This window comes from Ahaetulla prasina, chromosome 10 (assembly GCF_028640845.1).
Source record: "Ahaetulla prasina isolate Xishuangbanna chromosome 10, ASM2864084v1, whole genome shotgun sequence".
In the NCBI taxonomy this organism is placed as follows: Eukaryota; Metazoa; Chordata; class Lepidosauria; order Squamata; family Colubridae; genus Ahaetulla; species Ahaetulla prasina.
In genome coordinates, this window is record NC_080548.1 from 7,033,977 (window position 1) to 7,050,806 (window position 16,830).

General features: G+C 42.7%; 1 protein-coding gene across 5 annotated transcripts in view; it reads left to right on the forward strand.

Moving 5' to 3' along the window:
* The window catches only part of COL16A1 (collagen type XVI alpha 1 chain), a 272,606-nt gene that overhangs the window by 248,398 nt on the left and 7,378 nt on the right, over nt 1-16,830 (forward strand). For all 5 annotated transcript variants that reach the window (XM_058196500.1, XM_058196501.1, XM_058196503.1 and 2 more), the window contains 11 exons: nt 2,897-2,950; nt 3,647-3,691; nt 4,172-4,216; nt 7,314-7,367; nt 8,825-8,878; nt 11,062-11,112; nt 11,955-12,044; nt 12,553-12,588; nt 13,589-13,633; nt 14,055-14,243; nt 14,952-15,018. In XM_058196500.1, coding sequence (XP_058052483.1) covers nt 2,897-2,950; nt 3,647-3,691; nt 4,172-4,216; nt 7,314-7,367; nt 8,825-8,878; nt 11,062-11,112; nt 11,955-12,044; nt 12,553-12,588; nt 13,589-13,633; nt 14,055-14,243; nt 14,952-15,018 — 730 coding nt within the window. The remainder of the gene's footprint in view (nt 1-2,896; nt 2,951-3,646; nt 3,692-4,171; nt 4,217-7,313; nt 7,368-8,824; nt 8,879-11,061; nt 11,113-11,954; nt 12,045-12,552; nt 12,589-13,588; nt 13,634-14,054; nt 14,244-14,951; nt 15,019-16,830) is intronic.

Consider the following 16,830-nt stretch of genomic DNA (forward strand, 5'->3'; position numbering starts at 1 on the left):
GTTTCAGCATGGTGTGAAAACATGGTGTGTTTTCCTGGTTTCACCCCTTAAGAAGTCCCTTTCATAAGCTGAAACCAACTTAGCCCATCCTGCTCTTGCACTATCAAACTTAACTCAAATTTGCTGTATTTCTTCATCATCAATGTAGTGAAAAGTAAAGTCTTACACTTAGATAAGAAAAGTGGCGTTCCTCAAGGCAGCATTCTTGGACCAACGCTCTTCATACTATACATAAATGATCTCTGTGACCATATCTCAAGTTATTGTGTTCTCTTTGCTGATGATGTCAAAATATTTAATACCACCAACAATACTACTACCCTTCAAAAAGACCTTGACTTTGTATCCGATTGGTCTAAAACTTGGCAACTCCAAATCTCAACCAGCAAATGCTCAGTCTTACATATTGGAAAAAAGAATCCAAACACTAAGTACAGGCTTGATGGACATTACCTTACAGATGACCCCCACCCTGTTAAACACCTTGGAGTTTTCATATCAAATGATCTAAGTGCCAAAGCCCACTGCAACTACATAGCAAAAAAGGCTCTAAGAGTCGTAAACCTAATCCTGTGTAGCTTCTTTTCCAAAAACTCTACACTACTAATGAGAGCATACAAAACATTTGCTAGACCTATTCTTGAATACAGCTCACCTGTCTGGAACCCTCACCACATATCTGACATCAATGCAATTGAACGAGTCCAGAAATATTTTACAAGAAGAGTTCTCCGCTCCTCTGAAAACAACAAAATACTTTATACCACCAGACTTGAAATCCTGGGATTAGAAAATTTAGAACTCCGCCGACTCCCACAAGACCTGTGTTTAACACACAGAATCATCTATTGCAATGTCCTTCCTGTTAAAGACTATTTCAGCTTCAATTGCAATAATACAAGAGCAAACAATAGATTCAAACTTAATGTTAACCGCTTCAATCGATTGCAGAAAATATGACTTTTGTAACAGAGTTGTTAACGCTTGGAACACACTACCTGACTCTGTGGTCTCTTCTCAAACTCCCAAAAGCTTTAACCAAAAACTGTCTACCATTGACCTCATCCCATTCCTAAGAGGACTATAAGGGGCATGCATAAGAGCACAAAAGTGCCTACCGTTCCTGTCCTATTGTTTCCTTTCAATATATATATGCTTATATGTTGTATAGTTGTTTCATGCTTATGCTTATATATACTGTTGTGACCAAAAACACACATATAAACTGGGGAAAACCAGGCTTAATAGCAGAGACTGTGAGAAGGATCTCGGAGTCTTAGTGGACAACCAGCTAAATATGAGCCAACAGTGTGCAGCAGCAGCCAAAAAAGCCAATGCAATCCTAAATTGCATTAACAGAGGGATACAATCAAGATCAAGTGAGGTACTAATACCACTCTATAAAACCCTAATAAGACCACATCTAGAGTACTGCATCCAGTTTTGGTCACCACACTATAAAAAAGATGTTGAGACTCTAGAAAAAATGCAGAGGAGAGTAACCAGGATGATTAGGGGACTAGAGACTAAAACATATGAAGAACGGTTACAGGAACTAGGCATGGCTAGTCTATGAAGAGAAGAACCAGGGGACACATGATAAAAGTGTTCCTATAATTGAGGGGCTGCCATAGAGAGGAGAAGGTCAAACTGTTTTCCAAAGCACCTGAAGGCCAGACAAGGAATAATGGATGGAAACTGACCAAGGAGAGATTCAACCTAGAAATGAGGAGGAACTTTCTGATAGTGAGAACAATCAACCAATGGAACAGAAGTTACCTTCAGAAGTTGTGGGAGCTTCATCTGTTGAGACTTTCAAGAAAAGATTGGACTGCCATTTGCCAGAAATGGTATAAGGTCTTCTACTTGAGCAGGGGGTTGGACTAGATGACCTATTAGGTCCCTTCCAAATCTGTTAATCTGTTAAATCTGTTGAACCCATCCTAAAATAAGGAAACTGTGACAACTTGAAATTGGAATTTAAAAGATTTAAAGGTTCCATCCCCTTGGGCACCTGGTGAGGGCAAAGAGTAAGGGGAAGTGGGAAATAAGGAGTAAGAAGATGCTTTATTATTTTTGTAACAGAAATTATGGCTGCTATCCTTCTGTAAAATATTTATTATGTGCACTGTGTATTCAAGAAGTCCTGCTTCTCCAGATGTACTTTTGTACTAAGAGCACGAGAGTCATAGAGGGATGATGTGACCTAAATGTCAGGAAGTTCTTGTTTCAAGAGATCAATCCCCTTGCAAGATTGCCATAGATAAAGATTAGAAGGAGCCTGTTAGCCCTTTTTTCAAATGAACCAATTTTATGAAAAGGCTTAGAAAAGGGCACTTGTTTAAATTAGATCTCACTAAAATCCATGGCTTACACAGCCACCCATTAGATTCTTTAGCCACGATCTGCACAACAAGCAAATGACGGCGTAACAAGCAGAACATTACATAAATTTGCTTGACAATATTCACTTTCCATTTAGCTTCAGAGGCTGATATTGCAGCAATTTTCAGATGTGGGTTTCCAGTTCTAACTGTAGTGCGCTATTTTCCCCATTACACAGCCTCCAATTTAGCATCAAGGATATTTTGCAAGTCTACATCGAAGCATAATTTCTGATTCTGTAGGGCCATCAATTACAAACTATGCTTGATCATCAGTCCAGATCATTACAGTGAGCCATCATCGTGTGGCTCATTTATTTTCATCTTAACAACTATGGTTAAAATGTTCTGGCTTAAAGATATCCATCCATAAACCAAACTTCAGCACATTAAGCTCTCTTAATACGTACAGTGCATTAAATAAACATAAAGCATTGACCGTTGCACTTGGATTTTTTTTTTCTCTAGGCAGTTCAAAGAAAGAATGCACATGTAATCTATGTTTATTTTAGGGTCCACCTGGCCTGGAGGGACAAGATGGAAAAGATGGAAAACCAGGGTCCCGGGTAAGAATTGTGTTCCAGTAGCAAATTACTATTTTCTTACAACATTCACACAAAAAATCCCCTAGTAAAAGGTTTCATCCTACAGTCACTATTTGGCTCTTTAGGATTGAAAAGTCACCCATTAAGACAGTTTGGTGTCTGCTGACCTTCAGCTCCTTGAGAATACAAGTAGTCCTCCACTTACATCAGTTCACTTAGTGACCGTTCAAAGTTACAACAGCACTGAAAAAAGTGACTTATGACCGTTTTTCACCTTATGTCCCCATAGTCATGTGAACAAAATTCAGACACTTGGCAACTGACTCACATTTATGACAATTGCGGTGTCACATGATCCCCTTTTGCGACCTTCTGACAAGCAAAGTCAATGGGGAAGCCAGATTCACTTAACAACCATGTTACTAATTTAACAACTGTTGATTCACTTAACAACTGTGGCAAGGAAAGTCGTAAAACAAGGCAAAACTCACTTAACAAATATCTCACCTAGCAACATAAATTTTGGGCTCAATTGTGGTCGTAAATCCAGGATTACCTGTAATAGCAAGGTGGTGGCTATATGCTTCCTAGGAAAAGAGAGTGGACCCATTTATATCTGGATGGGAAGTTGGGGCAGAAGACAGATTTAGTATGCTGAAGACTTGGAATATTGCACTTCTCTTTCTTTAAGTAGCACTAACTCTTGGCTTCTTCTAGGGTGACTCAGGACCTCCAGGACCTCCAGGAATGATGGGACCACCAGTAAGTTGTTGGCTATCCAAGATTCTACTAGTCATTGGGAAAGAGGGGAAAAGAGATTTCTTTCTTCCATTGATCATTTAGTTTCTCAGGAGATCTAATGGTGCCAATTTTTCATCAGCTAAATCGGGGTGTTAAACTCACTGGCCGGAGGCCGGATGCATTACGCATTGGCCACACCCACCCCTATGGGTGAAAAGGCAAAGGGGGGGAAAGTTGCAATACGTCAAGTGAGAACAACATGACACTGCAAGTTTGACACCCCTGAGCTAGAAGATGCCCTTTTAGCATTGTCTTGGCATGCAGATGTTATCAACTGTAATGATTTTTGCCAGGTACTAAATCAAGCCAGGTTCTTTTGTGGGGAAGTAGATTTCTGGTCTGTTGGCAGCCCTGAAGCTTCAATGCTCAGGGCCTGCTGATTTTGATCTAGTAGCCAAGTTTATAGCCTCTCTATGATTGTTGTCTTTTTCTTCTCTCTAGGGATTCAAAGGGAAAACAGGTCATCCTGGCCTTCCAGGACAGAAGGTTAGCCTTGCCATCGATTGCAAGATCAAAATGTGATACATGTTTCTTCTCATTTATTCAACCTCATGTCAAATTGGTCAAATATATTGTCTAGGGGATGGTTTTTCCTTGCCTGAAAATGGGAAAGGCCAAAGTAGAGTGAGTCTGAATGCTGAAAACTGTAATTCTCATTAATATAAACCACTAATTGTTAATGAGCTCCTTAGGAACAAATATACATTTGTTTGGTTAACTGTATCATAAGCTATCATGACTCTTCACAGTTTATGATAAACAACAATCAAGTTAACTAGAAATGTTAAAAAAACAATGCTCAATGTTAAAATCAACAACTTTTCTTTTAAAGAAAAGTTTGCTTGGTCTTAAAAGCTTTTAAATAAGACTTGCCATAATACATCCCCCAAAACTGGGTGACCACAAAGAAAACTCTAGTAGACCCTGAATCATAGAGCAAGAGGAACTTTCTAAAGAAGCCTTAATACAAACCACAGACATCTTAGAAAAGCAATAAGCAGCTCTTTGTATTTTGCCTGGAAAGAAATAGGCAATGCATGATGGTATCAACAGAAGAGAAAAGTTATAGCTCAGGGTTGAACTGTGGGGTCGTTGCTGCTTGGTTGTTTTCTTCCAGATATTTCATTAACATCATCACTGCTTAAGTTAGCCAGGTAACCAAGGATGTTACCTAATCAGATAATGAAACAACAAGAAAACAATCAAGGACCCCACATGATGAAATGATATTACGCCAGGTGAGTTCTGTCAGACCCACAGATAGGCACACAGAAAACATGTTGCAGATGTCACACTCAGGCATCACACTATCAAGGCCATTTTTTTGCAATTGGCCAGTCAGATCAAAGATACTTCTGATTGTTGATTGGGAAAAATGTGAGAGCATCTAGGAGCAGCTCCAAGCTACACACTTGTTTTTTCTTCAGAATAGAGAGATCTATTAGTTCTCTCCAAAGGTGACCCTCTGTCAGGGTTCCAAATAACACCCCCAATGAAAGAAGATTCTGAGTCTAGAAGTTCCTCAAAGTTCCATTTTATTAGAGATGTCATATTGGCATACCTGGGAAAACTGAATCTGAAGCTTTCAGGTTTTCCCCACCCAAAAGAAAGTCCGAGCCCCTTCCCCTACACCCACATGTCCATCACATGGTCCAATCAATGCACCATCTCAACTGGAGATGCCTCCCAGTCACACCACTCCAGGTGCAGAGCAGAATGTCCTTGACTCAGAGACAAGAACATTATTATGGCTAGATATCTTCCCCTGCTCCATACAATCCCCTTCCCAGTTTCCCACAGCATTAAATGTGGCAGCCCTGAAGATCCAACGAAAAAGATGGCTTCCAGGGCTGACACCCTCTCTGTCAGAATGCCTGTCTTTTATGGTTGCATTACTATATATATTCTATACGCAACCTATTATCTATGGAAGAGAAAATATTTATGCATATATTTGGCTGCTCATGAAGGTGAGAAGCTAAGCTAAGCAATGCAGCAGTTTTAATAATTACAACAGAAAGGAGACAGGGATTTGAGATTAGCTGTCTCAGAGATCAGGAGCAGGCAGAGTATGAGACAATAAATTATTAACTTTCTCTCTTTGCCCCATTGACCTTTGTTCTTGTGGTCAGTTAGGTGACAAAGCGTTAAAGAGTCTGTACCACTGAAGTCACAGGTCTAATATTATTAACTGCAGACTGGTTTGACCATTGTTGTGTCAAATGTCAGGGCATTGCCCAGGTCCTCAGGCCGTTGGTTCTTTTGCATTCAGAAATAATGAACAAATCAGTAAATAAAGGGATTTTAAGATTTATTATTAGTTCAAGCAAACTGACTGAAAGGCATAACATAAAAAGCATATATACCAAGCAAGCTAGTACCCAAATCTTTTACGTGCTGTCAGGAACTCCTTAATAACAACAGCAGAGATATCCTAACGACAGCCAGTTTCCACAATACCTAATGCTCAGTTATGTGCAAAAGCTCCCCACAAATAACTGGATTTTGGATCAAAACCTGGCACTGTGACTTCATGGTCCTACTATGGTCAGAAGAGTGCAAGACCTGACCTTGCTTTGTAGAATGTGATTCTGGGATGTAAATCAAACATCTGAGACTTTCACAGCGAAAAAAGCTCTGAAGCTTCACGAAGATTCCTTCCCCCTTCCTTTATTCAGTAAACAAAAGTAAAAGGCAATGAGGTTACCTCAAAATGAGTTCTAAACTGTTCTTAATTTGAAGGGGAAATGTCATTAAGCTCCCCAAAATAAAAAAGGTCTTCTTCATTGCCATTTCAACCATTTCTTGACAGCGTTATGAATTCATATTTCAGGCTCATTTACTCAAGGATCATGCAACAGCAATCCAGCTAGTTGCATAAGAACAGGGGTGGGTTCTACTTACCTTCGCTACCGGTTCACAACGGGAGCATGCCTGCTTCTGCACATGCACAGATCGTCCGTGATGACGTCCGGGTGGGTGGGCTGAGCCTCCCGCTGCTGTTACTACTGGTTCACAAGAACCAGACCAAACCAGTAGCAACCCACCACTGCATTAGAAGCTGAAAAATATTGGAGACAGAGACATTACAAAGGCCCCTGTTTTGAGAAGCAATTCTTTCTAAGAGGAAGCAGAACTTCAGTAAAAAGATCTCAAGTAGACTCTAGAGAACCGCTGTCAATTAGGGCAGACCCATCCCTCCCAAACGTATCCCTCCAGGAACCCCCTGAATTCCCACTGAGAATGGCCTTTGAGAATTCTGGGGATTGAAACCCAACATTGGAAACTTGAAGAATAGTGAAGGAGTTTCCCTTGGGCTGTGCGGACCATTGATTTGATCTGGCTCTAGGCAGCTTCACACATCTCTTCAATCCCAAAAAATGTGATTGGCTGTGACAAAGTTTTCAGAGATTTGGACCCACTGGGACAGTGAGGAGGACAGGCTGATCCTCATGCTCATCTATCACTAAAGCTGGTTGAACAAGAAGACCAGGGAGTTTACTAGAAGAAGATAGGCTTTGGTTGCTTTATATCTTCCATAGTATAAGCATTCTATTTAAACCACGTCTCCTTGATTTTCTAGGGTGATTGTGGTAAGCCAGGACCTCCTGGAAATCCGGGCCGGGCTGGAGCTGAGGTGAGTTATCAACATCCAGCCAAAAGTGAATTGCAATGTGAAGGATACACTCTTGAGTTAATCCTGCACCTGTCTTTGCCTGGATTCAGCAGTGGGGGAGGGTGTCTATGAATCTATGGAAGTTGCTATAGAAAAGTCTTCGTTCATTGTCATAATATACCACGACTGACTAATGAAACTCAAGTTGAGAATGCAGAGTAGATGAAGGAGGGAGATATACAAAATATTATGGATGGTTCAATTCATAATACTTTTGTTTGTGTCCCATGGGACAAAGAAAGTGAGATGGAATTAGCAAGATGTCGGGAGAGCAAAGTGAATCCACAAGATTAATTCCTCTACTAGTAATTTACCTTAGTTTACTTGCACTTGTTAAGTGCAGGTGTGTCTTTATGAAGAGAAAGAGAGAGGGAGGGAGGGAGAGGGAAAGAAAGAGAGGAAGGAAGGAAGGAAGGAAGGAAGGAAGGAAGGAAGGAAGGAAGGAAGGAAAGAAAGAAAGAAAGAAAGAAAGAAAGAAAGAAAGAAAGAAAGAAAGAAAGAAAGAAAGAAAGAAAGAATATGAGGGACTCTCATGCAACAGCAATCTTCACTACCAAACTTTCCTCCCAGACAATTTTGTGCTTTACAGATTATTATAATATGTAGGTAGAGAATACTTGCTATGCCAAGGAGAGAGAGCTTACCATGCAAACATATGCTTTATGGAAGTACAGGTAGTCCACAACTTATGACCGACTGTAATTAAACCCAGAATTATGGCCATAAATCATTGCAGTTGTTAAGCAGCTCACCATGTTACAAGACACAATTTTATGATTTTTTTTGTAGTAGTTGTTAAGTGTACACAGCAGTTATTAAGCGTATTTATTTTATCCAATGGGCATGTTTTCCTGGAAACTGGAAATGAACACCAGCAATAGGCAAAAATCTAATAAAATAAATAAATAAAATAAATAAAAAGATGTCAAAAATTGTCATGGGAGCATAGGATGCTGTAAACCTGGGTGAGCTGGTTGCCAAGTGTGACCACATGGGGGTGCTGCTGTCAATGGATACATTCACCACCTTGAGTTATTTGCAAAAATAATAAAGGCGGGATACAAATAAATAACTCCCATTCCCTTCCAACTCTGTTATCCTATTCTATCCTATGAATAATGGAGATGGTGATGAACTTCAAAATTGGGTCATAAGTAGCTTTGGGGGAGTCCACTATATTATCTAAGCAACCAGTCGTAAATTGAAGACTGACTACCTGTATATGCAACCAGAGAACAGTAGACTACGCATAGTCCGTGTATACTGTACATCCCAAGATACACGTGTTTCAATGCTATAGCATTGATTAGCTTAGTCATAACATGCCCAGAAGTCTCTAGCAATGCATTTATATAATTTGCTCCAAGAATAGCCTAAAACAGATGAGTATTTGCTCTAATATTCTTTTCCTTCTCCAGGGAGAGCCAGGTCCCGTGGGGCCTCAAGGTAGACCAGGCCCTTCTGGACATGTCGTAAGTCAAAATACTTCTTCTTGAATTTTGTGTGAGCAGATTTATAGCTAGGTTGCAAAGCTTTATCTATATTTATTTATAGCTATGAGGTCAGGCTTCTGACCCACTGCTAAAAGCAGATACCACTTGGCATGAAAGCCAAAGTATAAATGCCAACCGTTAAATTCTCCATTTGTATCATTTTGTTCTTTTCTAAATTCCCTTTTAAAAAAATAGCAAGTCAAAACAAAAATAAAGCATCATGGACACTTTGGTTTTTATATCAGCTAAACCAAACAAACAAACAAAAACAAGTCCACCAAACCTATTCCACAGAAATAATAGCAGTTCTATAGAAAGTCAGAATAAACTATTCCAATTCCCATCCAGGGATTAAAGATTGGTCACTCAGAAGCTGTATGGAAAATATTGAACTTCAGTTACTGCAAGTAACCTATAGATTTCAGTGTATTTTATGTATTTTATTAATGAAGAGAGTCTAGTAGTTAATAGAATAGAATAGAATTTTTTTTTATTGGCCAAGTGTGATTGGACACACAAGGAATTTGTCTTGGTGCATATGCTCTCAGTGTACATAAAAGAAAAGGTACGTTCATCAAGGTACAACATTTACAACACAATTGATGATCAATATATCAATATAAATCATAAGGATTGCCAGCAACAAGTTATAGTCATACAGTCATAAGTGGAAAGAGATTGGTGATGGGAACTATGAAACGATTAATAGTAGTGCAGATTCAGTAAATAGTCTGACAGTGTTGAGGGAATTATTTGTTTAGCAGAGTGATGGCCTTCGGGAAAAAACTGTTCTTGTGTCTAGTTGTTCTGGTGTGCAGTGTTCTATAGCGTCGTTTTGAGGGTAGGAGTTGAAACAGTTTATGTCCAGGATGCGAGGGATCTGCAAATATTTTCACCAGAGGCACCAGACTAGAAATTAGTAGGCCATGAGTTCTAGTCCTGCTTTAGGCATGAAAGTCAGATGTTGGACCAATCACCAGGAAACTCTGCTTCAGATATGAAAGCTAACTGGGTAACTTTGGGCTAATCACTGTCTCTCCGTCCAACTCATCTCACAGGGTTGTTGTGGGGTGGGGATGTGGAGATTAGAAATGTTCACTGTCTTGAGTTGTTTATAAAAATAATAAAGCAGGGATATAATTATTAAATTAATTATAATTTAAATAGATTAAATAAGTAGTCTTTGCCAAATCTTAATTCTATAACTCCCATCCACCCATAACTAGGTACCAACTGGGGTGAAGCATTTTGGAAATCCTTTCTTTTAATAAGGAAGAAAAACCTTAATGTTGTGGGATCCTTGGTGCTCTCTTGAGTTTGGTTCTATTCTCGCAGATGTTTCATTATCAAATTAGGTAATACCATCAGTGCTACTTTAATGCTAGATTAACATTGCACATAGAATTTTAACCGGAGCCAAACTAAATGGCACAGACCGGTGTGTCTGGTTGCTCAGAGTTGCCATTTTACCCACTCACATCTGGAAAGCTTTGGTTCCTATCTACACTGAAAATTTAGCAGGAAGCTAGACAGACAGCACCCTGTCTTAATTTCTTATGTGTGCTATGCTTCTCTGCAGCTCAACTCATGAAGCAGGCTGTGTGAAGAATATCTGGGCAGATAAGAATAGACATTTAAGGGTTTGGGGGGGGGGAGATAACAGGTTTCCTTTTGCTTGAATAGCCCTTATGATGTCAAGATCATATACCTTTCGAGATCCGACTTAACTTACGAACAAGAAACATAACTACTCCAGATTCATCTCCCTTGGTCTCTATTCAGCAAGGCTTCTGACATGAATGAATGAATATTTCTGAGCTTTCTAAAATGCACCCAAGAGAACTTTGTAAAGATTGCTGTTTTAGATGTCCATGGCTAACTCTCAAGTATGCTTTTCTGCTAATAATTCATTTTGGATTTATTTTTTATACATGAAAGGCAGAGTCAGTCTTACTGGGGAAATACTCAGTGGTGATAAGTATATTCAGTGTTTCTAAATTTCGGCAACTTTTAAGAGGTCTGGACTTCAACTCCCAGAATTCTTCATCCAGCATGGGAATTCTGGGAATTGAAGTCCAGACCTCTTAAAGTTACCAAGGTTGAGAAACCATGGGTTTGTCTGTGTTCTTACAACCTTCTGCAATTTTTCTCTGTCTCTTCAGGGTCCACCTGGAAGCCCTGGCCAACCTGGTCCTTCAGGGCTTGCTGGAGTTGTGAGTATCCTCCCTTCCCTTTTGGCATTCTTAGGCTCTTATCCTCTTGAGTCTGATCCAACATGGATCTTCTTCCCTCCTGAATGAAGCCACAATATAGTAGGATCCATTCATTCTTGAAGCTTGGAAATCTCTCTCCACTGGAGAGATCTCTCCACTGGAACCCCTTTACCATTTCTACCTCCAAAATCATGTCCAACCAAATAACAAAATGATCTGATTGTTTCCAGGAAACATTCATTGAATTGTCATTTGTTAAGATGCCATTTTAGAAGGTGACATTTCATAGATTGGTACTAGACTGCAGAGGGTGCAGCTGCTTCCAAGAACCCCCCATCCTTCCTCTGCCAGATGTGTCCAGACATCTTGGATCGCAGTGCCCATCTGCTTAGCCATCCCAATCCCAGGGGCCAAGGAAGATGCAATCCATATCTGCCATGTTGGGGGGGAAACTACCATCTAGCAAAGTAGAAATATTCTCTGCTATTCAGACAATGTTTTTTAGAACCTGGCTAAACATTTAGCCATGATTTTTTCTGTATGTAAGGCTCCTCAAGACATGCAAAAGATCTTTATCTCTGTCCCATTATCATTCACTTCTACTTTCTTTCCAATGAAGAAGCAGATGTGTTTTGAGAAACATGCCAGAAAGTTGCCCAGCACTGATCTATGTTTACAAAAATAGCCACAACTGGAAAGGGGACCTTGAGTTTTTCCACCAAAACAGAGCACATGCATTGGGAAGAATATTGTATAGGTGGTCATCTGGAGGAGTCACCACAAAACTTTGCATTTCCTTGATTGTCTCCAACAGTTTCTGATGCCATCTCTCCTTTTCCCAGGGTCTGAAGGGTGAACGGGGATCCACTGGAGAAAGAGGTCTCAGTGGGCTCCCAGGCCAGCCAGGAACACCGGGTCACCCAGGTCCACCGGTGAGTGTCTCTTGATGGAATCAACATGTTTCAGAATCAATCATGAAGAGCTTGTGGAAAAACCCTCGTGTTGAGAATGGATGGATGGGAGCATGAATGGTTTGTAATGCTTCCTAGTCTTAATTCTTTGTTCAGTATTAGGCTGAAAGAGGTTAATAACAACATGAGAATTTGACTTTGGACCAGTGGTGAAATTCAATTTTTTTTACTACCAGTTCTGTGAGCGTTGCTTGGTGGGTGTGGTGTGTCTTGGTGGGTGTGTCTTGGTAGGCATGGCAGGGGAAGGATACTGCAAAATCCCACTCCTGGGGGAAGGTTATTGCAAAATCTCTATTTCTACCCCAACTCAGGGGCCAGCCAGAGGTGGTATTTGCAAACTACTCAAAATTTCTGCTACCTGTTCTCCAGAACCTGTCAGAACCTGCTGGATTCCAACCCTGCTTTGGACCCATTAGTAGAGAAATGAAACTAAATCCTCTTTTCCCCTTATTCTCTGTTTGGTTCCTAGGGTGAGCCAGGCTTGGATGGACTGGGAGGCAAAGAGGTATGGTGACTCTTACCTGTTATCACCTTCTTGAAGAGCTCTTCTTTACCCCCATCTCAGAACCAAAACTAGGAATAACCCACTGCAACAATGGAGGAAGCTACTTACATCACCTTTCTTATGCCCAAAGCAATGTTCACATTGTTTATTCACACACAGGGATGATATGGACCAGGGACAGAAAGAAGAAATGGACTTGATGGGATGGCTTGCACTGAGGGAAAAAGCTGTAGCTCTTTTTTTTTTTTGCAAATTCCAAAAATCTTTAAGGCTATTTCAGTTAATAATCAGGATTCATCTTGTTGCAGCAACGTTTGTGAAATAAATTGTACATTCTGCCACAGGCAAGCTGTTTCTTGGAAAGCAGCCCTTGGCCCACCTTGCATATATCTCCAACTATCACATTCTCACTACTTTCTCTGCTTCCTGGAAGCTGACTTCCAAATGCAGGGAGTTCTTAAATTACAACCATAATCGACCCTGGAATTATGGTTATAAGTCGTTGTGATTGTAAGTGGAGACACCCATGCCATCGGAAATATTTTTCTGGCCTTTTTTTGCTGTGGTCATTAAGTAAAAACATTCATTTGAAAGGGTATTTTTAGTCAGAAACTGGCAAAAACATCATGAATTACGGTCACATGACTGTGAACACCACAATAAGATCTAAATCTGACCTACCTGACATGCAATCACATAGCCACAGGGAATGGATGGGCACAACCATTTATGATGGCCAGGAGTGCTTTAGAGACTGTAAAGTAGCCATTCCAGATCGTTGTACTTCAGTCATAAAACAGCCACTCTTTGTGAGGACTACCTCCATTACACAATAATGGAGACAACTAACAGACAATGAACATCTCCTGTAGATGGCAGGAGCTTCAAGTTAAATGGTACGATGAGGGCCATTTGATGGGACAAAGTAGCCTTAAGCTCTTCCACTCAAATGCATTATGGATATTTATCACTATGTTGAAGACTTCTTACTTTTCCACAGGGATCTCCTGGAAAACCAGGTCCTCCTGGTCCTTCTGGACAGAAAGTAAGTAGGATACTATTGGAAGTGAACATCAGCTTCTCCTAGGACAGTGATGGCTAACCTTTTCTAGACCAAGTGGCCAAAATGCGCGCATGCATACAAATGTGCGCATGAGCACGTGAATGCGCGTGTGTGTGCGCGCAAACCTCCAAAATGCAATGCAAGTGTGCCCCCCACATGCATCCCTCCCCCATGCATGTGTCCACACACCCCGCATGTGCCCCACCTGTGCGTGCAGTCCCCCCATTTGCCAGGGGCCCCCCTGTGCACGCGCGGCAGAGACCTGAAGACCAGCTGGCCAGCGGAAGGCACACGCACATGCACAGCAGAGCTGAGCTGGGGCGTAATAGCTGGCACACATGCTATAGGTTCTCCATCACGATCCTCGGACAACCTTTCATGGAATTGTCCTTTCTTCTTTCAGGGGGACCATGGCACTCCAGGGCAGATGGGTCAACCTGGAGAGAAAGGCAGAGCGGGGATGCCAGGAGGCCCAGGAAAAAGTGGTGAAATGGGCCCCATGGGACCACGTGGGACCCCCGGGGAGAGAGGACATCCTGGCTCACCTGGCCCGGCTGGGAACCCTGGGAACCCAGGATTGCCAGGAACGGCGGTAAGAACTGGGGCAAAGACAATGAGAGGCATGCAATGTAATGGGCAGCTGAATTATTAAGTCCTCTGTCATTCTGGTTCAGTTTAAAAGTAGATGCAGTTAGAAACAGTTAGAAGACATCTGTCTTCTTAGATGGGTTCTAGGATGTGCCACCAATGGTTGACATTCACTTGAAAGAGATTTTTATACAACTTCACTGATGCACAAGGTGCCAAAATTTCCTTGGCTATGCCATCATGGGCCCAACCTTGCCTCTTGGCTTCTCCTGCAATACAGAACTCCTGGGGAGACCCAATGCAGTTCAGAGCTTCTAATCTGCAAATGCAACCACTCCAAAACACAGAGTTGCTGAATCCTTCCTGAAGTTAAGCAGGGGAAGGGTTGCTTGTCCAGAAGAGCCCCAGAGGGTCCTATAAAGCATTGCTTCTGAAGGATGGGAGGAAGTTAAAGTAACAGCATGCTGGGAGATTGATTATTGTGACCCTCAACAGCCACTCCTTCAGCTAGGGATGGAATGAGTGTGGAAGGAAGAAGATGGTGATGGTGGAGCTGGAAGATTTGGTCCTGGGAGATTTTCTGGAGCTTGGGGGAATGGCTGCATGTGGGGTGAAGCTGACCGTGTGAAAGTGGTCAAATGGTACAGGTTAACATGCAAGATAAGGCAGAAATTGACTTCTGCTTTTCCCTCTTCCTTGTTTTTCTCACCAGGGAGATGCCATCAGCTATGACCAGATCAGGATGTTCATCAGAGAGGAGTTCCAAAAAATGTTTAATGGTGGGTGATGAGAGCAGATTGCAGGCAGGGGGAAGCACTGGGTCTCTCTGTGCAGGTTGGAGACCTAGAAAAGCAAGCAGAATTAGTTAGAGGGTCAAGAAATGAGTCAAGTTATGATACTAGATCTGGAAACTAAGTATTTCCTACCCCAAACCCCACCATAGAGAAGGTCATTTTAATTTTGCTCAATTTCCTTCCTTCCTTCCTTCCTTCCTTCCTTCCTTCCTTCCTTCCTTCCTTCCTTCCTTCCTTCCTTCCTTCAATTCTATAACTGTCCATCTCAAATCAATGACTCTGTTGGATTCCAATTCCAACTTATAAAAATAATTAAAACAATAAAAGCATTTTAAAAACAATGAAATATTGAAAATAAATATTTAAAAGGGTTAAATCATGGGGTGCCGCGGATATTATAGGCGTTACGGAGACCTGGTTGGGCACTGAAGGGGGCGTGCCCCTGGTCGAGATGTGCCCACCGGGTTTCCGTGCATTCCATCAGCCGAGGGCCCAGGGTAGGGGTGGAGGGGTGGCGGTTGTTAGCAAAGAGAGTCTAGAGCCGAGGGAGACCACTGTTCCTCAGATTGCCGGGTGTGAATCCCTCTTTGTGAGGTGGGGTCATAGATGTCAGATGGGCTTGCTGGTCGCGTACCTGGCTCCTTGCTGCGTGACAGCTGCCCTGCCCGAGCTCCTAGAGGTGCTTGCCGGGGTGGCAGTGGAGACCCCCAGACTTTTAGTCATGGGGGACTTTAACCTGCCATCTGCCGGCTCGTCATCGACGGTAGCTCGGGAGTTCTTGGCTTCCATGACGGCCTTGGACCTGACTCAAGTAGTGGATGGCCCCACTCACATTGGGGGTGGCACACTGGACCTGATTTTTGTCTCTGGTCAGTGGTTGAGAGATCTGGACTTTAAGGAAATAGTCATTGAACCTTTGTCATGGTCAGATCACTCTCTCCTTCGCCTGGACTTTCTGACCGCTACCCAACACCGCAGGGAGACGGAACCATTACGTTGGTACCGTCCCAGGCGCCTGATGGACCCAGAGAGGTTTCGGACGGAGCTTGGGCCACTTCCTGAGGGTCTGGCTCACGGCACGGCAGAGGAACTAGCTGCAGCCTGGGAACGGGCTGCGGCTGGGGCTTTAGACCGTGTCGTGCCTTTGCGGCCTCTGACCCGGCGCAGATCCCAACCGGCTCCTTGGTTCTCCGAGGAGCTGAGGGGGATGAAACGCCGGAGAAGACGCCTAGAGAGTTCCTGGAGGTCCAGCCGTTCAGAGGCTGATCGGACACTAGTTAGATCCTATACTAGGACCTACCTAGTGGCACGTTCCTACGCCTCCTCCCTCATTGCGTCGGCAGATAACCGCCCAGCTGCCCTGTTTCGGGTGACCCGCTCCCTCCTTCACCAGGGGGAGCGGGATGACCCATTGCAGGGACGTGCTGAGGAGTTTAACGGTTATCTATACGATAAAATCGTTCAGCTTAGGGACGGTCTGGACCAAAATTGTGGCGATTTGGACGGGGCATCTGAGGGCGGTCTTGGTGATGTTGTTTGGGATGAGTTTGACCCTGTGACTCCCGAGGACATGGACAGGTTGCTGGGTAGATTGAATGCCACCACATGTTTACTGGACCCGTGCCCCTCCTGGCTGGTGCTGGCCACTCAGGAGGTGACAAGAGGCTGGCTCAGGGATTACGAGTGCTTCCTTGTTGGAGGAGTCTTTCCGGCCGCCTTGAAAGAGGCGGTGGTGAGGCCCTCCTCAAGAAGCCTTCCTGGACCCGGCTGTTTTAGGTAATTATCGTCCGGTCTCCA